We start from the raw sequence: 25,345 nt of genomic DNA on the forward strand, positions 1-25,345 counted from the left end.
GTTTAATTGCTTCTTTAGCTATATTTATCATAATGATATTGTCACCAAAGGATATTAAGAATGGTCATTTTAAAGGCAGGACAATGTATATATTGCGTGTTGGTTGGAAATTCATAAATAAAATTTCTTAAGAGATGAATAGCTGTAATAGTTTTTAAAAATACTGATGGGTTGAATAAGCATAGATCTTCTAGTTCCACAAGAACATTATAATCCTGAGGCAGTACACAGAACAACTTTTTCACTGTTTAAAAAGAGTAGAAGGAAAAAAATGCAGAATGCTGTATCTTAACAGTGAACATCAAAAAATTGTCCTTCTCTCACCAGCTGCCTACACCAAAAATACAAGATGCTCAGTAGAACCTAAGGCTTAATCAGTGTTTTGTAACTATTTTGAGATCCTTAGTGAAAAGGAGATACATTCAGAGAGCTCAGATTATTAGTATTTATTGTGATCTCAAAACTTGTTTATCTTTAAAGTAGAATGTATATCATTGTTGTTACACTGGAATTAATGTAGAAAACACATTGACATTTTATTTAATTTTAGCCATCTAGAAAATAGCTACTCTATGTTAGGCATCTGGATTGTCTTTAAAATCAATGGAGAGAAAGATTATCTCTATAAAAATATTCACTCTTAGAGAAAGACAGCTGTGACTGATAAGATGTAGGCTATTGACTACAGAGAGAAATTTTTCCCATATACCCAATGACTAACTTTCAATCAGCTGAAGTTAGATGACAAAAAACAAATTCTAAATGCCCATCATATGAGACTTGCTTAAAAGCTATGAAAAAAAAAAAAGAGCTAATAATGATCCTTGAAATACAGATTACAGAAATTAAAGCTTTAGTCCTGCAGCATGAGGCTATGACAAATATAAGAATGTGTTTTTTCAGGAACCTTTACTAGAGTGACTCTATATATTATAACACTATTTGCAAACCTTTTAGGTAATACCTGAACAGTAGAATGCAGGAAAGCTACAGTGTAAAGCAAAGGTTTCCACATAGGCAGATTGCTAACGTTTAACAGATCCTGACTAATTCCAGAAAATGTTCTTTTCAGTCCAGCACGTATACCTTGTGGAGGTTCATTTGTGAACTTTATAGCAATCTGTCACAAGAAAAATATAAAGCAATTGGATTTGTTTACTGAAACAAAACTAGCAACATAAGGAAATGTCACGACTACTAGTTATAAATAAAATGTCAATAACTGAAGCTTTGTAGAAATAAAGTTGATATGTACTTAAACTGCATAAAAGGAGTACACAGAATCATGGAATAGTTTGAGTTGGAAAGGACCTTTTAAAGGCCATCTAGTCCAACCTCCCTGCAATGATTAGTGACATTGTCAAACAGATCAGGTTGCTCAGAGTCAAGTTCAACTTGACCTTGAATATTTCCAGGGATAGACTATCCAACACCTTTCTGGGTGCCACCTGTTCCAGTGCCTCACTACTCTCATTGTAAAAAACTTATTTCTTATATTGAATCTAAATAAAACCTTCTTCAGTTTAAAACCAGAATCCCTTGCCCTGTTGCAACACACCATACTAAAATGCCAGTCCTCATCTTTCCTATGGGCCCCTCAAGTACTGCAAGGTTGCAATAAGATCTTCTCAAACCCTTCTCTTCTGCAATCGTACTAGTTCAGGTCACAAAGGACTTTGAACATAGATCTTTAATTTCTGTTGGTTAAAACCATCACTGACACTTGGCCATGGACCTAAAATTTTTTATCAATGACATAAAAGCAGTCACTATGCTTTTTAGAAAGCTTTTATATCCCTGATTGAATGACTGAATGATGGAAGAGAAGCATCCTGTATAAATGACAAGAACAGCGTGGTATTTCTGTTCCCAGAATTTCACAGTAGATACAAAGAAATCTCACTCCTCCTCAGATCAGATCTTTGTGTTCACAGTGGCTACTCTGGACTTTGTGGCTGTCTACAGCAGCAAATTAGATTCACCAGAGAATATTCCTGAGCACTGTGGTCAGTAGACATTGAATCCATATTTGTGGTAGTAAATTGCCACAGCCCCTTAGAATTCAGCCCCTTAGTTTCATGCAAACTGCCTAATGGGAAGAGTGGCTACACCATTTTAATTTTCAAACCATACCTGGAAATTATTTGGAAAAGTACTAGTAAGCACAGGTTTTCACATCAGAGAATATTTTAACTACCTACCCCTATGGGTTATTGCATTCCAGTGCTGGATAATGCTCATGGAACAATCTATTAGTTCAGATACAGACTGGGCCTAGTAGAATCCCTGTTACTCAAGACAATTACAAACACTGGAGGAACCCAAGTAAAAATAAAGGGTTTTTTTTTTCCTCCAACTGTAGATATTTGTATATCTAGCTTGGGTAACATGGCAGCTTGCACAGGAAGGACGGAAAAGGCCAGGCAGCCCATGGATACACTGTGTTGAGTTCCTGTTACTGTTGGATTGAATTGGAACACTTGAATATCAATATTTCCACGTTTCAAAAGATATCCTGTTCAGTTTTTGATTATTATATGTTGAAAGGAGCAAAGCAAATTGTTCTCTTTTCTTCTGAGAAGGGGCTTTGGTTTGTCAATTATTCTTGTTCTGGACTTCCTGAACATGTTAACATTTTAACAGGTAGTGTGACACTATATAGTGAAATCACATGTGAAATATTTGAGATAAACACAGTGAAGATTCATCTAGCAACCCTCTGAGTTCTCCTTTCTCACTTTTAGCAAACTGTGTGTTCATACACCTTACTGTTCATAAACCCCTTGGAGATGCAGGATGATTTCATGTTCTGTTGAGAGAACACAGGAGTCCATACAGCTACCTTTCCACACACAGACCATAGTGATGGACACCCCCCCTTCACATCCTGGATATCAGGTGAGGCATCTATTTTTATTCAGAGAGAATGAGAATTGCTAAGGAGACTTACACTGCTTTTTAGAGGAAAGAGAACATAGGAATGTCAATATACAGTTATTAGAGTAGATAGTAAGTAGCATTATGGCCCAGTGTGAGAGTGCTGGGAACCATCATCAGTAACTTAAGTGTATTTTGTAAGAGTTTAGGCAATTTTCTGGTTCTGACAAAAAATGTATCCTTGAGATCTATAGAACAGCCATTTATAATTCATCCAAAGAAATTTGGTAGATGATGTTCTCTAAGATGTATTATCCATGTGTATTCTGTCCCATTTATACTTTATTCATTTATTATAGGTGAATCTGGAATCTTTCTCTGGAAGAACATTTGTGGGCATTAATCTGTCCACAAGTCATCTGGTTGGACAAAATGGAATATAAGTAAAGATAAATAGTTTTTATTGAAGTGCTTTTGTGTACAGAATAAGTGTGGACTCACACATACATAATGCATAATCAAGAATTTCCAGTTAACTGGTAAGTAACCTTCCTTGTTGGAGTGATATTTACATTGTAACAAAAGTTTGTTTTTTTTATTGGGTTTTAGGGGTTTTCCCTCAATTTGTTTTCACTGCCATTTACATTATTAATTTGAATAATTTTCATTAAGTACCTGAATTAAATATTTGAACAAACCTGTAGCAGTGTAATTGGGAATTTAGGATGTTGTTCAGTAGTTATCCAAACTCGAAATGTATCATTCTGGATCTCAGCAGTAAGAACTGTCTCCAATAGTTCATCCATGAAATCCAGTCCAAGGTGACAATTCTGAAGTAACACCCAGCCTCCCTAAACAAGGATATCAGTGATTACCATATAATATTTAAAACAAGTTATTCATAATGCTAAAGCAAACTGTCTATATAAGAGTCAAATTTGGTTTTCCATGTTATTTTTTTAAAACTTCTGTTCTGTTCCTGAATATATATATTCTCTTTTGATATTATAGGATAGTGGCACAGATAAAGCAAATAGGATAAGTTAGTGCAAAAGTTATTTCCACATTCTCTTTTTCTCAATGAAAATAACATAACCAGACTCAATATTGTAAGTAAAGAATCAGTGCTATCTAGTGGCAAAAAGAGGTTCCTGTACTCTACCAGCAAAACACCAGTGATAAGCAATCCTGTCCTCAGATCCAAAAGAACGTGAGTGGAAAATTAACAGCAGAAATTTAAGGAATACGTATTTTTTTTTAATTGATTTGTTAATAACATAAACTAAAGTAAGTGTAAAGAGGTGGTAATAAGACTCTAAAAGTTTCTAACTCCAATTAGTTTATCAGCAATAAAGGCATTTGCATGTAATTCAACTTCCAATTATTTTGATCTTATTCATCTCTCAAATTGAATGAAAGCTCTAGTTGGATTATTGTCTCTCTAAACTTCTGTTTATAAATTTAAATCCAATCTGCATTTTTAGCATCACTTTAGAAGCCTGATGATCTAGAAGCCTGATAATAAAAAGGGATATTATTTAATCAGTTCTAAACAGTGATGGACAGTGGATTTCATTACAGCTTGTAATTTCATTTTAGCAATTTTGTTTTAGCTCATTTAAAAAACATCACTAACTGTTGGTGAAAAAAATATAATTGACATATTTATTGTGAATTGATAGAAATAAAAAAAGATTAAATGAAGGTGGGTTTATTCCTTCTTTTATGGGGATCAACTTTTTTGAAGGAGATCTTTAATCAATTTGGTACATTTCCAAATTAATCAAACTTAGTTTTTGAAAAATTATCTTCCTGTAACACAGCACAGTAGTTTTAATTGTATTATATACTCTTGGCCAGAGGCACAAAAAAACCAAATAGGTGTTTGTCTTCACATTCACTAATTCTGTTTAGTAGTTTCAAATCTGATGTTTGCATTTTCCCCCCTTCAGCACTAAGGCACGTAGTTCAGAAATTGTTACTAGTAGCTCTACTGGAGTGCTGTTTTGAGTGTCCTTGTGCTTCAAATTAAGGGCAAAAGAAACTCAGTGATGCTTCAGTTTTCACCATTGCCTTGAACTGAGAGTTGACAGTGACCATTCCAGACACACAAACAAAGAAATACCAGATGTATGTGTGCACTTATAAATTGTTGTTTGCTATAAAGAGATTTCTTTTTTCTCACTTTCCAAATTGGTGTACATCTATATGTCAATACTCATGTTGCTCTCTGTTACTCGAGATATTCTATCACTCCAAAGTACAGGTATATTACTTATGCCCCTTATTTTGAGTTTGCAGGCAACTGTGACTCTATGTCTTTGTTTGAAAGACTATACACAAATCCTTGAAGTGTCCAGCTGACCAGAAGGTACGCCCTTTGCACTACAACTTTTATATTGTATTTGAGGTTTCAATTAATATCTCTCTGGAGCTGTTAATTAGGTTTTTCATGGTTTTACTGTTGGAGAATATAATCTGCCATAACAAAATGCACTATAATATTTAAACAAAAATTCTTATGTATAATTTAGAAATTCTTAGACGTGCTTGGAACTCAAAGCCAAAGGATTGACAATTAAAGAAACAAAGAAGAGACACCAAATGCTGGTGAGTAAGCCGTCCTGTTGCTAGCAGAGTTGTAACAAAAATGTGAAAGAGTATTAGAGGCAAACACATCCTTCTATATCTACAACTTTAAGCTACATCACTCATCATTTTATTTAGTAGAAGCTATGCAACATCCAGGTATCTCTTATATGGGAGGGGAAAACATGAAAAAATTTCCAATAAAGAGGTGGGATTTGCAGGACAGGACCAGGCCTCGATGTCCTTCTACCCTGTGCTAATAGTGTAGTGATAAGTAAGGGAAGTGCTGCTTTTGGGAAGCTGCTCAGTAGCACTGCTGCCAGAGGTATTGGCTCGGATGCCACTGTCACATATATATGCCACAGAGAATTCTTTTTAAACTCAGGCATTCAAAAAGACATGGTCACCCTGAAATATGCTTGATAGTAAGATGAAAATGCAAAATATTAGACTGCATGCTAAAGGGGTGTAAAGGAGCACAAAAAACAGACAATCAATTTATGTTGCAATGTTTTTTCCCCACCTGTTCCATTGACACCTCCATGAGTTTGCGTGCATGAACCTCTTGTCCTTGGCCCATTGAGATTGTCCTACATTCTATAACATATTTGACAATATAAGCTTAATGTACTTACATTCTTGAGAAAAAGTAATAATTTCAATTCAGTCCAAAAAAATCATATAAATACAGCACAATAAAATAAATTTAATGTAAAATTAAAAATGAAAGCAGAAACCCTTCACCAGCATATTATGCTACTATGTATAAATTTTGTAGACACTGACATTTTACATGACATTTAAATACACATGGACAATACCTACAGAAGTTAAAAATTGTGACTAATATTGACAGTGAATCTGAATTTGTGCCAAATTTTAACAATGCCAGAACATTTGAAATATGAACATTTTTCTCAAAGTGTATATAAACACAATGCAAAGATGTATTTATGAACATACTAATGTGACTAATGTCAAGAATATATGGGATCTACTCACAACTCAGTTTGTATTCACAGTTTTCCAAAACTTCCATATAATGTAGAGCTAAAGTCCAGAACATACAAATGTAGATCATGTAGCTATTTTTTTTATTACAAAGTAATATTCTAAGCAGATTACTGATTTTTAAATTACCTGAAGTTAAGAGTTAAAACAAGAAAATATTATTGTCACCATAACTGAATTTTAAAAGAAGAATTAATTTCTTTACAAGATAGGGATTTTAAAAGTTATCATCTCCAAGAAGGATGATAATCTATTAAAAAATATTTCAATTACTGTCCAACTACACACAGAATGGTTCTTAGCATACTGTCTTCTATTTTAAATGTTATTTTACCTCTAAGATGATGCTTCAGGAGCAAACAGTAGTGGAAGAGAATTTAAGAAATACTTCTCAGAAAAAATACCTCTGATATTGCTTACACTACCCCACTATGCCTTAACATATGAAAATGGATAATTACTTTCATACCCAAATTAAGCTTCCGAGACAAGGAATTAATCTGATCAGTTGGGTCTGATCCCATGGACAAGAAACAGATGAGAGGTGTTCGCATGTCACTTTCTTCCCAAGTTTTTCTTAAATTCAATATAACAGGTTCTGTATATTTCTCATGCAAGGAATTTGCAATATATTTCCTGGCTTGGGAAAGTGTTCGGTCTGGACACCAAGACCTAGAAAATAAAATACAAATATATGAATTCACTGCCTCTTCCTCCAAGGTCAGACTCAAATTAAAAATTGTATTTTCATCAAATAGAGGAATTTTTAAAAATCATAATATATATGTATACATACACACACCTTCATAAATTTGTTAGTAGGTTTGTCTTTACAGATATAATAAGAGGCAGAGCTGATGGTCTTCCCTCTACCTGTGATACTTTCCAGTTGCTTACAATTTTGCCTTAACTGTTTGCATTGGAATTTTCTGTTCTAGGCACCTTCATTAAGTTTGGACATTCTTCATTTTAAACAGAACTTTTGTATTTGAGAACACAAAGAGGGAAATGTTAATATTGTTTTTGCCCTTTAGCAAAACTTTGCAGATGATTTATTTGGCCTGTTAGTCTTTTAGTGTACAAACTCGATTCTTTTGCATGCAATTGCATTTGTGTTGGTGATGAGTGTTTTTGCCATGGAAAAACAAATAAACAACTGCTTTTGAATAAAATATATTACTTCACAATCTTCAGGTTTTGAAGATTAAAATGCTTGGACTTAGATGATCCCCTCCCTCTTAGGGCATAGAGCATGAAACAATATGGTATTTCCATCAGATTCTAGCCTTTTATACTGCACAGGTTGACTCTGCTCCAAAGACAAATCATGGTCTGTTGTGTTGTGTTTTTATATTTCTGTAACGGTTCTCTAATGGTTTGCCCCTCCACCCCCCATTTTCTCCCAATGGTTTCACTCCGAGTTTTCCCACCTTTCCCTCAGTGCCAATCTCCCTGAAAATGCTCAGTCACTTCCCCGTCCCCTCCCTGGTACCCTGTCCATCACTCGGCTCCCCATCCCACTCTTCCCGAATCTTCTACTCTGGGCGTTGAGGAATTGGATGAGGGTCCGGGGTCCCTCCCTTAAGTTTCCCCCATTGGTTTTTGTATCTGTCTATCCTTTCACCTTCCCCACCCCCAAATCCCCCCATTGGTCAATGGGCATTCCCTTCCCCTTGTTACCGCCCCGGTCTTTAAGATGTTGGGAAAGCCTCGAGGCCGCTTTTGGCTGTTGGACGCTGTAATTCGGAGCTCGCTGGATTCTGGATTAAAACTGAAACTGTCTCCCCAGCCTTGAGTCGACTCCCCCAAACAAGGCAGGCAGTGAAACTTTCTGCCTCAGCCGCTCCCCGACTCTCCTCGAGATCCAGGGGGTGACCCCCGCAGCTGACCGTGCCTCTGCCGGGCAGGGGAAGCCAGGGGGATTCAGATTAGCACAGTGGCAACGGTCTAGTAAATAACATCGCTGGGGTATTTCATAGTATGTCTGATTTATTTGTTACAGCACTTGGAAAGTATAAAAGGAATGGAGATATGATCTCATGCAAAACGCAGTTGAATGCTTCTTTGGGGAAATCCATTTTATCCCAAGATCGTAGAGGTCTTAAATGATGCAAAAAAAGTAATTTATAGGACACTTTTCACATGGGATTTTGAATACTTATTTTGGATTTTCACCATATCTCCTTTTTTTATTTTATATTTTAATACTTTTTTAAAGGTACTAAAAATAGTTAATTTTAAAAGAATTTTTTTAAAAAATTGAAAACTATCTGGAATATTCTACTTTTTCATGGTCTTCTCAAAGAAGGCTGCAATATGGTTCCCAGTTTCCATTTCTCATGACATAAAAGCAAAGCTATCAAAAAAATTTCTATAAATACCTTTTACAGCAGAGGACAGCTCTGAAGTAATTGAATAAAAACATATTTCATGTAAGTGAATTGCTATTTAATGTTACCCAGAAATAACTAAAATACAGTATTATGATAACAGCATACTGATAGGTTGAGATGTGTTGTAACTGTGTAATTTCCCAAAATTTGTGAAGATGCTCACCTGATGAGTAAAAGCTTGCGAAAGGTGTCAAGTGAATCACTGTATCCATTAGGGATAATTTCTTCCTCAGGGGCATCTTTATCAAACCAGCTTTTCCATGCCTTATCACTTTGAGCTATCTAAATTTATTACATTAACACACAAATAAATATATTTCAGTTGCAGTAAAATCCCCTTGCAGATGTAGCTTTTAATGAGAGGCCATTATTTTATTAGGACATATTTCAAGTAACATTGCCTATAGCATTGAAGACATATGACACGAGAATTGCTATTAAAATATTACAAATACTGTTAATCCAATTGCTGCAATCAGTGTTAAGTTGCAGACTCTCAAGCCAGTCAGTTATATATGCATTCCCCTCCCAAAGACATGCACCTACTTTAAAAAAAAAAACAGTAATTAGCAGGAGGATTCTATACTACAAGAGGAACACACTATGATTTATTAATTAATTCCTTTTGGTCACAAAATGTGAATACAACCAGAAAAATCTGTCCCAGTACAGTTTAGCCAGCCAATGAATCACAAATAAAAAGCAGCAGATTCTAGTAAGCTTTTCTTTTGGGAAAGAATAAACCTGACCACAAATATGGTCATAATTTTAGGTACTTCTTAGAACCCCTGACCTAATAGGACAAGGAATACCAGTGGCAGAACAAGGTGAAAATGCAACTGAGCCTTCAATGCAGTGACTGAGTAGGGTCAGCTACTGCAGTATTCTCAGATCACTGGAAAAAGAACAAGGAATGCACTCGTAAAGGTTTAAAACAGAATATGTCTATGTTAAATTAGGCATCTGGACTTATTTTTTTATAGGAGAAAAGCTGAAACTAGCATGAAAAAAAGAAAAGCACAGGAAATCTCTTGAGAATTGGGCATACTATTCTCAGTCCTTTTTTTAGTCACTTTAAATAATTTTCTGTTTCATCTAAATGAATAATGATACATGGTATTTTATATGATGAATCAAATAGAACAGCACTTCTAATGGATAAAAATAAGTATTAAAAAGATGTTTTTCCAGTATTTGGGTTTTTAATTTATATCCTAGTTGGCATCCTCCCATATTCCATTTCTATCTCTGACTGAAATAATTTTAATTGCCACTTTTTAACTTTGCAACTACATGGCAAAAGTAAGACAGTGCTAAAAAATTAATTTTAAAAGGAGAGTTTTTGTGGTAACATGGTCACCTAAGTATTTTGGAGTCTAAAATTTTGTTTGCACACATTCTAGAAAAGCCCTGGTGAAAGGACTTTCTATAGAAATAGGGTTCTGGTGCACTAACAACCCTGAGTGAACAACCTAACTAAAGCTCCTCCAACTTTCTCCTAACTTAATATTCTATTTTGATACTTTAAGAAACCAAAAAATGGAAAAATTGCACTGGTATGTATCCAACTCTTGCCTTGATACAGAGTTTAGAAACAGCCAGGACCACCTGCAGGTAGCTATTTAGCTAAAATGTCTGCTACCCTCCAGGGCACAAGGAGCACTTAGATACAAGAAAGTCTTAAAGAGTGGTTTAACTACACTAAAAAAATAATTAAAAATTACCAAATTGAATATTTCACAAGCTTATGTGCCTATAAATTCATACATATCTACATAATACATGGCATTTGTAACCAGCTCATTATATCTGAATGTTAACTTTGGAATGGCAATGAGTATTTAAAAACAAGCAGCAAGTGATTCACTTGTAAAAATACACCAGAAACAAGACAGACAACATTGCAACTTAAAACCTGACATTCAGATTAATTTAATGAGCATTTTTGATACCTCTAGCTTTTTTATCCTCTCTTTTATTGCCTTCTTTTTTCCTTTGCCCCTGTTCCTTCTCTCCTTTTTCTACCTCAATTATTATAATACCAAATACCATTCATGCTACCTAATTGTCTCTATGATGTTATTCTGTATTTTTATGGAAACACAATTATGATGACAAAACTGGTTGTTAACATTAAAAAGATAATTAGAAAATATCACCTGGGCCAAAATTTCTTCAAATTGTGGAAGTTTGTTCAACTCCACTAGATTTAGCCATACCATGTCAAGTATCCAGCGGCATGGTTTGGGTGGGCAAGCCTGTAGATCCAAAGATGCACCTCCTGTGGATAAAAACACAGGATGAAATGTACTTTCTGATGAAATACATCATATTCCAGGGGTCAATATATAATTGATATTTATTTTTAAATTGTGTATTTTATCCTAAATAATTTTCTCTGGGATACTAACTGTACTCTTGTGTACTTTGCATTTATTTCATACCAAATGATAACTTAGCCTTATTTATGGCCTTCTCACTGGTGTTGGAAGGCTACTATTGGGTGTCCTCTAAGGCTTCCCTTTGCCAAGCTGAACAAGCCCAGTTCCCACAGAAATACTGATAGATACCATGCAGAAAAAGAAATGTTTTTGAGATGGCATAAAAGTTAAAAAAGTTGAATTAGTTCTACACATAACACAATTTTTAAAACTTACCTCTAATGAGAGTTTGGAACTCTCTGTTTTCCACATGTCCTCTCTCAATATCAATTTTTAAGGCCAGGAGGAGGGTAAAGAGGAATTTGTGGTTTTCATACAGGCCTCTAACAGAATATGAGTGAATTTCAAAAGTAAGATATTCAATAATATTTGAGATTCTTTTCTGAGCCACAGGAGATTTCTTAGACCTAAATCATGAAAACAAAGCACAAAGAAACCACATTAATGAGAGCAAATATATTGGAAGGACAAACATCTGAATAGTAGGAAAAATCTATCCTCCTACCTGGCTATAGATTGATCAAATAGCTTCAAGAACTGAGCCAGTGAAGTTTGATACATATTATTGACCATGCTCATTGCTGTAAGAAGGAAATAAAGAATGCTTCCACGTGTAGCAACAGGTCGATATTCCTCCTGAGCAGTGTTAATCTTCACTTCAGTTTCTGCTGCCACAGACAACTTGACAGCTATTTCAGCAGCTGTTTGCTTAGTTATTTGCAGGACCCCAATTAAAGATTCATCATCCACTAGTGAACCTGAAAAGTAAAATACTGGATGTTTAAGGATATTTTTGTAACAATATTTTCACTTCGTATATATATAAAACAAAAACCCAAATAACAGGAATTATTTATTTTTAAAAATGAAACTATTTACTGAGTTACAGAAAGCTTTTAAAATAGAAACCGGATGGGATATTTAATACAAAAAATCTTTTTACATCCAATATATTTTTGCAAATTCATTTAAAAGATGTTAATGTATTTTTACCAACAGCTTTGCAACACATACTAGAGAAGTCACCTATCTTTTCCACACAAGCTGCATAGTCAACAAATTATTTAAAATATTTTGAAGTCTATTCATTATCAGTCTCAAAGTAAAAAAGACTTATGGTCCTAAGGGAAATGGTAATTCAACAATATGCATGAATCTCCAGCAGTTACTCATAGATTTTCTGTTACCAGATTCTTTTTCCACCAGAAATAATAAGTGATCGTGTTCAGGCTCATAATGTACTGCAGAAGAGTTTCAAGACAATTTTAAACCAGGCCATTCCAATTTACATTTTCAATGGATTAAAGATTTGCCCATGGTCAGATACCTTATCTCATCTGAGGGACAGAAAGCTGTCAAAAATATGGATATAGTTCAAAAAACTTGTTTAGGTGTTAAACTTAAGTGTCCTGAGATGCATATAGTGGCATGCTATAGCACCAAATCCCTCACAGTTCTCATACCCCCGCCATTGTACGTTCTTTTATTGTATCTTAGATGGATAAACCAAAAGCTGTAAGGAAAGGACCTAATGTGAATCAGTTTTTTATGCCTAATATGATGAATATTTTGATACAGAACCTTTGGTTGCAGTTAGTTTGTAAAGAAGATTGTCTTCTAGTTCCTTCATTTTCCTTTTATTAGCAGTTACATCTTCCATGAGTTTAATTCGTTCTGCCTCTAGTTCCTGTTATAAAAAAAAAAGAAAATGGCATGACATTTTATGGGTTGCAACTATAAGGGATACTTAAAATTCAGTTTCTGATTTTTCAAGTGAATGAATTGTGATTGAAGATACAGATTAAGAGTTGGAACCAGTCATGAAATGTACATTTTACTTTTCTTGGTATCTAATTTCCATTTGAACATTTCTTTTTTTCTACATACCAAAACCAATTAAATGGAAAAAAAAATATCATTATGATTTATGTGTACTGTTAACTTACCTGTTTTTCCGTGAGTATTACTCTTCTCAGTAACTGATTCTCAAGTCCTTTCATTGTAACAGTAAAATCAATAATTGATGTTTTTGCATTAATTTCAGGTGTGAAAGAAGGATTAGGTAGCTTTGTAGTAATGTACAGTCTAAATGAATTCATAACATCTACTTCCTTATCACCAACTTTCACCTGTGGATTAGGTTAAAATAGTATTAAACAGAGAAAAATGAGCATTATTAAACCCAGTAATATTGAGCAGAAAAAAAATTAACATGATTTGAAATGCCAAAAAGAGGAAATCTATTTCACAATTTAAATTTGCCATGAAAATAAAATTCAATGACCAAATGCATAAGTTACAGTGTATTATGAAAGTAGCATTTCCTTCCAGCTACATATAGTGATCACTTCCACTGTGGATTATGATTAACAGCTTCAGAACCATTTGGTTTCTAATCACACCTCAAATGAACATGTCGTAGAAACTGCTTACTGTTCTAGAAATCATCATTCTCCTATGTCCAAGGTAAAAGGAATTATGTGATCCAACAATGGAACAGAAAATACTGGACATAAATTGTGTATCTTTATTAAGCCAAAACAGGTTTTTACTTCCAAAGGAAGTAAAAAATTATTCAGAATATTCAAAATAAATTTTTATAGAATTAAGATATTCCGAAACAGCAGACTAACTCAAAAACTGCATTTGCACAAGGAAACCTGATCAGTCTATATTGTAGTATGAATCATGGAATTGTTGGTGTTGGAAGGGATCTTAAAGATCATATGTCATGGGACAATGTGGGGCAAAAGAGGCTCCAACATATGAGTGTCCAAGGCGGCTTCAAATATCTGGATTATGATGGAGTAGGACCAAGCCACTTCCTTAAGCATATTTGCACTGCTTGAAAAGCAGTAGAAAGAATTTTAAGCATTTAATCAGATAAATGTAATTGGTTCCAGTTTGGAATCTTTAGTAATAACCCTGGCAGTTAAACTCTTAGTTTAGACTTGACAACTTACTACACAGCTGAGGCTCTGTCAGTTATATTTTATTAGTTCAGTTTGATTCTTTACATATCTCTATTGAATACAAAGTTTACCTAATTCAGCAGGTGTTTATAATAATGGTAAAATAACATTTATCACAAGGCTAGCTACTTACTCCACTTCTTTTGTTTGATTACTAACCTTAAAAGCAGATCCTGATTTTATGAAATTTTTTTCTAATACATTATCAAGGACTGGATCCAACTCTTCCTCTATATCTTCAATCAGGAGTGATCGTCCCAGTGAAAGACTGTCTTCTAGGTGTTGCCGGAAATACTTGTCATTCAGAGTTGTTACCTCAAAAAGTAAAATATAAATTGGTGTAAGGACAAAGAATTTCCTCACAGTCTTACATGAAAACCCCAGACCTAACCTAACCTGGAAATTTTTTTCATTGTTTTTGTTAGTTGCATTTTTAAGTAGGTGCTATAAATGTTGACCATGCAGCAATTTATGCAGAAATACTTCTGTGTGTACAGAAAAGTACCATTAAAGGGTGACTTAAAAGGTTGGCTGTAGCTGAATCCTCAGAACTTCATTATGAGAGTAATAATGTACTAAATAAAACTGGTACAGTTTATTGCATATTATAGATGTTGCATATATTTTAGAAATCAGAGACACCTAGCCTTTAATTTTCTGTCCTATGTCCTAGGACTAGATTTTCTAATTTTAGCTTTGAAGTGCTGAGAAATTCCTTCTTAAAATCTGAACTCAGTCTAAAAAATGAATCACTGCTACAATATTATTAATTCAGATTGATATTTCGTGAAATGGGATTCATACTATATGAAATTATTAAAAAGCATGCATAAATTAACTAATTCTAAACCTTCAAAAATGTATTGATATTCAGGACACATAAGTTTTCTCAACATTCAGGCTAAGGTTTAAAATGCAGTTTTTGCTATGCCACATGATTTGGGAAAAAAGAATTTGTGATGCAAACAGTGACACATGAACATCTTTGTATTCTATTTCATGAGCAGGTACTTTAGTATATTGGCTTAACCTGTAAAAGAGCTATGAAGATTGCAGTAATGTTAGGATAGGCAAATTTTTCATGGGTTTGGCTTCAGCTGGATTTCTTCAACTTCCTTTTGTAGTGATAACCTCATTATGAGTACCCTCTCAGGCCCTAAATTATGGACTGCAACACTTGAGGCTCTTTGCCTACATTTTCAGAGCTGTAACTTATCCTGTCTTTATCTGTAATATTACTAACTGTCACCCAATTTACTCTCATTTAATAATTTCATATTTTTTGCTCTTTTGCTTTACTTATCACCTCTTTGTCCTCTTTTGTGTTGGGACCATACTCACCTATCTTGAACAAAATACTTTTGTACTGTTTGATAGAGTTCATACAAGTTGGATAGTCTTTTCCAAGCCCTTGAGTGGGATTTACAGCTGTTATTAAGTTCCCTGCTGATGCATCTACGTAATTGTCAGTCTCCATACATGTTAAACTTATCTCAGTTCACAATGACTCAAATGCAACCTCCCTCTAAAGCAACAATGTTTGAAGGAGTATAATAGAGTACACCCTTCCTTTAAGACACTGCTTACCTGTAATTCATTATCCTGTTCTTTATTTATAACCCAAGCTTTTCCTTGAGTTTGTGGGTCTACTAAAAGTGGATATCTCGATGCCTTGGTGACAATGATACCATTCTGAATTGAGAGGTGATCTCCAGGCAATCCTTGAAGATTCCACTCACTAATCTAACGAAAATAAAATTTTAAAAAGCAATTAAGGAAAAAGAGTAGTTGAAATAAATTATCAATGGAATTTCTTCTTCAATTAAATTTTTTCTAAGAAGTAACAGGGACATAAAGAGAATGCGTATCTAAAAATATTTCCAGAATTTTATTTTTATGGATGTTTTTAATTATATAGAATCACAAAATGTATATTTTAAAGTTTAAAGGATGTCAAAAGACAGCTTGACAGACAAATTAAGCATTGGGATCAATGAAGCAAAAACCAGTCTAAGAGAGCTTTTGGGAATTAATGTTTACTGAAGGAAATTTGAAGATTCTGGAACTTCCCACCCTTTGCCCATTATTATACATTCACATTGAATAAAATAACTTTATGTATTCTATTCTAAATTACAGCCAAACCTGCTATTTCAGAAATGTCCTGGTTTGGGTTGAAAGAAAGTTCCGTTTTCTCTTAGGAGATGGTAGAGTGCTGTGTTTTTCTGATTTAGGGCGAGTATAATGTTGGCACACTGATGACTTGGCTGTTGCTCAGTAGTGCTTACCCCAAGTCAAGGAATTTTCAGTGTCCTGTGCTCTGTCAGTGAGCAGGTACACAAAAAGGTGGGAGGAAGCATGGCCAGGACAGCAGACCTGAACTGGCCAAAGGGATATTCCATACCATAGAATGTCATGTCCACTATATAAACTGGGGGGGGTTACTCAGAAGAGGGTTGATCATGGTTTAGAGATTGACTGGGTATTGGTCAGCAGTGGGTGAGAAATTATATTGTGCATTACTTGTTTCTCTTTGGTTTTGTTATTATTACTATGTCAAGATTTAGTGGAAATTGCCAAGAGCATTTGGAGACCACAGAACTACAGAGCACAGCAATATTTGGAATACTGGGGATTACAGTTCTTCTCTAAGCAGGCATAATGCTGGCTAACAGTCATAGAATATGCTAATGAAAATTCAAATTAAACCCTCCAAGCACCAGGAACTTACTGTTGGTTGATCTACCAACATAGAAATAAGGTTCAAATCATCAGAAAAGGGGATTTTATGAGCTCTCAACTCTGCTTCCCATAAGTCTTTAATCAAAAGATTCCTGAAATCTTGATTAAAAGGTCCACAGTATGAAAGAAAGCCTGTGCAGAGCAATATATCTCCTACAAGTCTAGAAAGGAAGAAAAATAATTATTAAAAAGTTGTGCACAAATTCAATTTCTAATTACTTAGACAACCAGCTTTGAGACATGAGGATGAAAAAAAAAAAAAAGTTATTTCTAGAGCATTTTTGAGGCAAAACTTCAGAGTAGTATTTTATTAAAACATTGTCCCCACCCCTACAAAACAATAAAGCCCTGATGACAACTATTCATTCTTTCCTAAATTAGTTAAGAAAATTGTTTATTTCTTAAAAATATGTCTCAAATACAATATTTATCAAGGATACAAACCCAGTTCTATTGAAACTCACCAGAAATGCCCAATTTCCACATAGCAAATTTATAGTAATGTGTCTACAGAAGCTGAGCTTATCTGAAGGTTTCACTTTCCCAGCGGCATCAGAAAAAAGTGCAGTATTACGGGGACAGCAGAAGCAGCTGTAATACAGGCACATAGTAGCCCTAGTAATAATCTTCTTGGAAGTTCATTCCAAAATTGTTCTAAACTGAAATACTAGTACTCAACACCCATGTATTCTTACTTGCAGGAGGAAAATTCAAATTTCAGGGTAGTTCATTTGACTGCATTGCTATATTAGGAGTTCCAGGAAGAAAATGAATGACCACAATTTAAGCTACTAAATTGCTTACCAACACTTCAGTTTTTACAAGCATTTTCTGTTTTGTTTTTCTGTAATAGATTTGATACCTTTTAATCTGAGATTTAAATTCTTTGCTTTGTTGAGTCCACCTAACTTTCTCGCCACTCAGTCCATCTATAAGCGCAGAGGCTGCTTGCATCTTTCTTTTGCATGTTTCTGCATCATTCTGTAAGTCCTAAAATTGAAAAAATGTCTTACTTAACCATCAAGCACAAAAATGTGGAGTTATTTTATATACTTTTCATCCTCTTATATTTATTATAACTATTTTATTTATTTAAAACTCATCCTTGGGGACACTTAAGGGCATCTAATATGTTCCTATTCACAGAAAGAAGGCATTAGGAGATGATATAGGCATAAATCTCTTACTTTTATACCTGAATCTCAGCCATGTTTTTCAAGATAGCAGGTAAATGTGTTTTTGCAGCAAATCGTAATTATATTACAATACTGAACAAGCATTTTTGATAAGACTAAAATAATTTTACTCACCATTTTCTCCTTCATTGCTGCATCAAACTTTGCCTGCACTTTATCCAGTTCAGCTTGCTTTTCATCTAATTCTGCCTGAGCCTTATCTTTTTCTGCATTAGCTATTTTCAGGCGACCTTCTTGTTTTGCCAGATTAGCCTGCAAAGGAGAAAACAAATTAAAAGTATGATAATACATACGATTTTAATATAATTCAATGAACTATGTAAGCCTACTTAGCTGGTAATCACAAGACAATAATACATCAAAATAACTTTTATATAAATATCAAAAACAATACAGTACCTAAAGTTCTACTATATATTGTCAACTTTAGTCCTTAAAAAAAAAAATTACATTTGAAGAAACTGGTTAAAGAAGTAAGGTTTCTGATCTGTACACATTGGTTAGACTAGAAGAACAATCACTCAATATTCATGCTTGACCGTATATTTTGACTATATGTAATTTCCTCTTTTATTAGCGACTATCTATCACAACAGGAGTTTGGTCCTTTATCATCTAACAGTATTGCTTTTACCCACTAGAAAAAAGGTCCTAAAACAGTGACTCTTCCTGTTGCTCCTAAAATGATATTTATAGTGAACAAAGGAAATTAATTGATTTTTAAAAATAATTCATCTGTATTACTGTTGCTTTTGTAAATAACACTCCTACCAGTGACAAAACTGTGAAAAAATTTTGGATCACCATGTCCTCATCCCTTTTACTATTTTTTTTGCATGCTACATTTAAGGATTAAATACTTTGCTGAGAACAAAAAAGTCACTACCTTTGAGTTTCATAAACCTGAAAAAGGACACTCACACGAAAGTAAAAATTTACTCTTAAAACCATTTTACTTATTTTGCTCCCTACTATTGCAACGTAACTCCTTTATTGATGTGAGCTCTGAACTTCTTTAGAAAGCCAATATTTAGGCAAGATGTCCGTCCTCCACTGCCTCTAAGTTACCAGGAGAAAACAAAGAACCTAAAATTGCTGCAAACCTCTGTTTGCAGGACCTTTTAGAGAAGGAATGAAGATCCTGGTACGACATTTTAAAAACAATTATAAAGTAATTCTAACGTAATAAAAAGAAAAGACAGAGAACACTTTTCCCTACACATAGTAAACCAGATTGTATAAATTTAATTTAGGCTAATTTTCTAGAATCAAGAAGAAAATAGGTTTTTTTCTGCTCCTACCATCTTACCCACTGATGTCACAGGCTATTATGTCTGAAAAAAGTTTTTTATACTTTTTTCTTTCAGTTACTTGGTAAGGAAACACAAAGCAAGAGAGGATGTATTACCTTGAGAGGCAAGACTTCTCTGTTAACACCATAAAACACCACCATGGCTTGTGTCCAAGAGAGGAGTCCTGCCACGTTGCCACACACCTTTTTACCATGTTGCAGTGTATAGTCTTCCATTTCAAAGTAAGGCTGGACTAATTCTACTGTCTCATCATTGATTGTATCCCTAGCAAAGTTCCTTAGATTGTTCAAGAATGGGCCACTCATAAGCTTAAAAAACAACAGACAAGTTATTTACACATTTTATGTTCAAAATTATTTACACATTTTACGATCAAAGTCCTGTTCACAGGTGAAACTGTTAAAAATCATTCCTAAAATTATTCTGTAAACAGAGGTAATTCATATTGCTATTTTTCGAACACATACAAGTATGTGTCCCTTTTCCGGGTTAAGTAATGGTGGCCCGTCCACCTGCCAGGTTGGAATTTGCTGCCCAAACTTGGGCCTGACACGGTTATGAAGGATGAGCCCCTCCCACCCGTGACTGATTTCCACTGTCCAGCCACCATGCCGGGAAGGGCTCACCGACTGGGAGTCTGGAACCCCGAAAGCCGTGACCCGTCGGAACCTCTCTAGCCTCGTTGCAGAGAGGCCTTGGGCCAGAGGGCCTCTGGGGCTCCCCTTGTCAGTCCGGCAGAAAGCGAGCGTGTCATCAGCCAGCAGTTGGGCCCTCTCCCCAATCTGCCAACTTTGCCCAACTATTTTGCCCGTGGACAAGGCTTTGGGCAACCAGTTAATGAACTGGTTGGCGGCTGCAGTTGTTTCGCCTTTTGTGAAACTACCGCTGGGTTGCGAGGCCAACGACAGGGGGAGCGGATGGCCGCCCCCACTCACACTGGGGGAGAAGTCGACTCAGTTACCACATGGGCATCCAGCAGGGCCACCAGGAGGTGTGACTTCCCCTGCTAAGCCCAGTTGTAACTAGACCCTTCGGAGAGTCATAGTTACATATTATAAGTGTGCTATTCAGTTGTAACTCCTCCCACACAGTTATTTTGAAGTTTTAATCAATTACATTCCAGGAACTAGATTCAAAAGTTACTGATGTACTTTTCATCTTCTATATTCTTGTGTTGCACTTTAGAGGCATTTAAGAAGCATAATTTAATTCACCACAAGAAAGACTCAGAGATATATTTGTAACTTAACTAAATGCAAAAAAAAAAAAAAAAGCTTAGGCAGTTGTGGTGAAATATGATCTAAATTCTGAAAAGTGAAATAATTTGGTTTAACTTTTTCTAACAAATGTTTAACATGCTAAAGGCAATTAATGGAATAACTGATTATCTCATTTTATTATATCAGTGGAAAATGAAAATTTTTGATGATTTTTTAAGTATAAAGGCCTAAATAAAAAGCAAGAGCTCTATTTTGCTACCTGTTAACATAAGGCCATGTGCCAGGAAAGTCAAAGAAACTCTAAAGCTTCAGCTACAAAAGTCTCTAAGCAATTCACCTACTATTTCTACCAGCTAGACATAGTGTATAGATAAAGTTTTTCTCAAAACAATAGGTTTGCCTTTTAATAAAATTCTGTCATGTTTTGGGTAAACAGCACCATAAGCTCTCTGATAAGCTAATTGCTCTTTCTGAAGTTTAAGGAACACTGTTTGAAAACTTTACTTACTTTTAATGATTCTCCCCATGATGGCTTACAGCAAGGTTTTTCTGGATCCATGGTAACTTGATCCAGTCTCTTTTGAAATAGTAGCAGACAACAGTCCATGATCCTCATAATGAGGTGAGGAGGTTTTGCAAGTTTTCTGACAGTAGCAATATCCTCTGGTCTGATGGTCTGTTTGAAGAAAGAACAGAATCCTCCATCAATACAATTATTCTATTTTTCCCATGCAATATCTTGATTTTATGTTAATTTTTAATGCTTTTCTCCGAGATGCATTTGTATTACATATATACAAAAAAGTGAAAAACCTGGCCTAATTAATAAGTTTCATTGTTTTGTGAAACTTTAGTAATTTCAATGAATATTAGACAAGAATAACTTCCCAACATTAAAGACATAATTCAAAAATCAAATTTATACACGGCAACATTGACTTGAATTGTCAGTTTAAGTTGTTAAAGAAAACTTTACTGTAAAATTGTATAGGACTTAATTAAAAGCAGTTAGCTTTATAAAACAGTATTTCAGATTTTTACCAGTCAATTTTATTCTGAGATGGATTTGGTTATTTTTGTTCAGTTTAAATTGTTATAGGTATGAGATACCACTTTTAACTTCATTTTCTAATAGCATCACTGTCAATGGCACTTTGCTTAGTTCAACAACCGTGACAAAACTAAAAATATTTAAAACTTCAAAACTAACATTTACCTGCCTAGAAGAAGTAGTTACAGGTACATTACAGAAACCATTTTCTAAGTTCACACATTTTGTAATTGAACTTTTACTATTTTTGGAAGTTTCATTTATCTCATTATCTAAATGTCAGTGTAAGAGCAAACAATGTTCCTTTTTTTGCTTTTTCTACTCAAGAACTTCTGTCACATAAATTCTGAAAACTGGAATGGAAGGCCATAATTGAATTCTGATTTCAGAGGTTTTTACTGTTTAATTGTTCAGAGCAGAATAATGAAATTGTGTAGCACAGTAATGCCTCCAGATTTCTGAACCCTGATTCTGATTGCCCTGAATCCTGTTTGTTTCTGGTTTCTCTTAAAATTAAAAGCATTAACGTTTTGGTGAAGGAAGAGATGGATTTTTATTTGTCTTATAAGACAGGTGTAACTACTTAGGTTTGAATTAAACACATTCTGTTAGCACAAGAAGTATTCCCTTGAATTCAGAATAACAGATATTCTAAAAACATCTGTAGCTTTTGGAAATATACACATTCATAATGATAAAAAAAAAAGAAAAAAAAATACTATAAAATAGTCCCTATGTGTTTAAGATAAAATATTTGTGCTTTAAGTATTCACAAGAGACATGGCCAGCAACAGCGAGGAGCTGGTGACAGCAGTCAGTACCAAGAGATAGCTGTGTGTTGATGGCTCTAGCCCCTCACAGGTGATACAAATAATGCGGTACTAGTAAAAATGAAATTTATTCACTTTCAGAGCTTCTTCTGCTTCTTCCAGGGCTGGTTTAGCTGCCTCCAGTTTTTTCTCTGCTTCCTGTTTTTCTAAATCAATTGCATCCACGATTCTTTGTGCTTTATCTTTCACACCCTGGACTTCAAGCTTTATTTTAGTTGCAGCTTCAGCACTTTCTTTGACTTCTTCTAGTACCTGGAATTGATAATAAACACACAAAATCTATAAATCAAAATGATGGAAGAAATTATTACTAGACACAAGATAAAATATGTATGTAACAGCTATTTATAAATATGTATTTTGTAAATGTATAAATCTAACCTCAACTATAGCTAATATATATGGTATCATATAACTATTGAATAAAAATTAAATGTAAGAAGTTCTATTTCATCCTTTTCTATCACATATTTATCTCTTATGACATTAAAGGCCCCAAAGAATGCAGGCAGTCCCTCAGTCATCACCAGCCAAAATTCACTCTCCAGGGCTTATTAAATATGCACCATCAGAGTATTATGGTATCTTTCAGAAAAACAGAATGCTTATACTGATCCATTCCCTAGCATACCTTTCCAGAGAGTCATTTCAGAAACTAGATTTCTACCAGATCACAAATCTTATGAACACACAGATACCTTGTTAATGTAAAAGACAAAATCTGAAACTGGAGTGTGATGAATATTTTTCTAAGGAATTTGGAAGTAGAAAAATCCCATTATCATGTTAACTTTTCCTCTGCTAGTAAGTGCACATAAAATCCCAAATTTAATAATGTCAGGACCAAATTTTTAAAAAAAAGCTAAGGAAAAAAATGAAATCTGATGCTTATCTGAGTGGGTAAGAAATGGGAGAAGAACAAGGAAAGCACTCAACCTCTGTTGCAGTTTAAAAGTACCTCACTTTCAGAAGCAAATGCTAAATCAACACGTTATAGAAAGAGTAAAACCTCATTTTAGATGAAGAAAATTTTTGCAAATTATTATAAAATTCTGTAATAGCATTTTATCTGCTGTATATTCTAGTGTTATTTAACACACACTTACTTTGTCTGCCTTAAGAGATGTCACAGCCAGCTCTTTCTCCTTGACAGCCAAGTCCTTAGAGAGTTGTGCAACAGATTCACTGGCTTCCATCAGCTTGGACAGACCTATTAAGTAAAAGATAAAATTCAGAAATATAGAAACTTTTTTTCCTAGTTAGATTACACAATCTAGGCCCAGATCTCTCATATCTTGTGTTCTCATTCAATTTTATGTAAGGGAGAGAAAGTGGGTGCAAGCAGTCATACTATCATGATTCTGTCTACTGTTCACTTTTCATGGATATAAGTAATTTTGCAAGGCACAAAAATATGATAAGTAAGATTAATTCTTAAAAAAAAAAAGGAGCTATGTCAAGTATATGTTCCATCATAAATTCATGAGACAATCAGAATTTCGGAATGATGTTTCATTTTGTCATTACATTAAGAAATTACCTAAGGATCCAGGACTATCTTCTAATATGGAGTCCTTCTAGAAAAAATTGGGAAGAAACAGAGTCAAAAGTGGACCTAAAGATCACAGCGAAGTTATGGCCTCCAGCTCCTGAATATTAAGTTTACCCCTCTCTTGTCCCTGGTGACAGAGAGGGTGAAAAAGCACCTATGTGCTGAGGGCCAGTCCCATTACAGCTCTTCTGTGTGCTATAGAAACCACTCAGGCCACCCATAGAGGCCACTCAGTCTTTCATTAAACCATGGAATCCTAGAATATGCTGAGATGGAAGGAACCTATCAGGATGATTTAGTCCAACTCCTGGCCCTGCACAGGACACCCCAAGAATCTCACCATGTACCTGGGAGTGTTAAGAAAGAGATGTTCTTGATCCCTGTATAGTTATATATTCGTTCTTTCCCACGCTCTCATGGGTTCTTTTTTTCTCTTCTCTTTTGCTCATAGACTTAAGCACAGATATTTTGGCCATTCCCGAGTTCCTCATTGCATGCTAAAACCTCTCCAGCCTCTCTCTTCTTCATCACTGAATCTTTAAGTCCTACAAGTTCTTTGGAAGTAAATCTCCTTATTGCCTTGTGCCCCTAGGCACTTGAGTCAGCACACCTTTGCAGCTACATGTTTGATGTGTGATATTTTTCTGTGATGGCTCTCCAATTTTCTGCAACCACATTTCAAACAGAAAAGCATTCTCTCCCAGCATAGCCCTTATTCTGACACAGCTGCCTCTTGATTAGGTTACTGCCATTCTACAGAACCACAGAATCATCTAGGTTGGAAGAAACCCTCAATATCATCTAGTTACATCACCAATCCAGCACCTTCAACTCAGAAGCCACAAACAGGAAAATCATACCCTTTGCTCCTTTACTTTTTTCTGCTACAAGCCTAGAGTGTGGAGAAGGAAAGATGGAGAGAAAATAGGAATATGGAGATCAAAGAGAATTAAAGAATTAATTTATAAACAAGAAACCTTTATATCTTATTGAGGTCCCCTGCATACTTCCAACAAGAAATATTACAGTAGTACCAACTGTGAAACTGAAACTAATAAGAATATTTTCTAACTGGCATTTGTGTTGCCCACAAGCTGAAACACATGGTTTTCTATGCATCAGTGAAATGAAGATGCTGCAGTAGAACATATCCATTCA

The 25,345-nt window shown here is 34.8% G+C and overlaps 1 protein-coding gene across 1 annotated transcript in view; it reads right to left on the minus strand.

Annotated features, from left to right (window-relative positions):
* The window catches only part of DNAH8 (dynein axonemal heavy chain 8), a 118,508-nt gene that overhangs the window by 12,378 nt on the left and 80,785 nt on the right, over positions 1–25,345 (minus strand). The window contains exons 67-85 of the mRNA XM_077781753.1: positions 23,742–23,845; positions 22,711–22,887; positions 21,263–21,430; positions 19,630–19,842; positions 18,336–18,473; positions 17,888–18,015; positions 17,015–17,186; positions 15,871–16,026; positions 14,443–14,598; positions 13,258–13,440; positions 12,893–12,998; positions 11,817–12,069; positions 11,528–11,718; positions 11,030–11,151; positions 9,034–9,152; positions 6,947–7,149; positions 5,990–6,063; positions 3,576–3,728; positions 965–1,120 (exon numbers count right to left, since the gene is read on the minus strand). Coding sequence (XP_077637879.1) covers positions 965–1,120; positions 3,576–3,728; positions 5,990–6,063; positions 6,947–7,149; positions 9,034–9,152; positions 11,030–11,151; positions 11,528–11,718; positions 11,817–12,069; positions 12,893–12,998; positions 13,258–13,440; positions 14,443–14,598; positions 15,871–16,026; positions 17,015–17,186; positions 17,888–18,015; positions 18,336–18,473; positions 19,630–19,842; positions 21,263–21,430; positions 22,711–22,887; positions 23,742–23,845 — 2,972 coding nt within the window. The remainder of the gene's footprint in view (positions 1–964; positions 1,121–3,575; positions 3,729–5,989; positions 6,064–6,946; positions 7,150–9,033; positions 9,153–11,029; positions 11,152–11,527; positions 11,719–11,816; positions 12,070–12,892; positions 12,999–13,257; positions 13,441–14,442; positions 14,599–15,870; positions 16,027–17,014; positions 17,187–17,887; positions 18,016–18,335; positions 18,474–19,629; positions 19,843–21,262; positions 21,431–22,710; positions 22,888–23,741; positions 23,846–25,345) is intronic.

Source organism: Lonchura striata, chromosome 3 (assembly GCF_046129695.1).
Source record: "Lonchura striata isolate bLonStr1 chromosome 3, bLonStr1.mat, whole genome shotgun sequence".
NCBI lineage: Eukaryota > Metazoa > Chordata > Aves > Passeriformes > Estrildidae > Lonchura > Lonchura striata.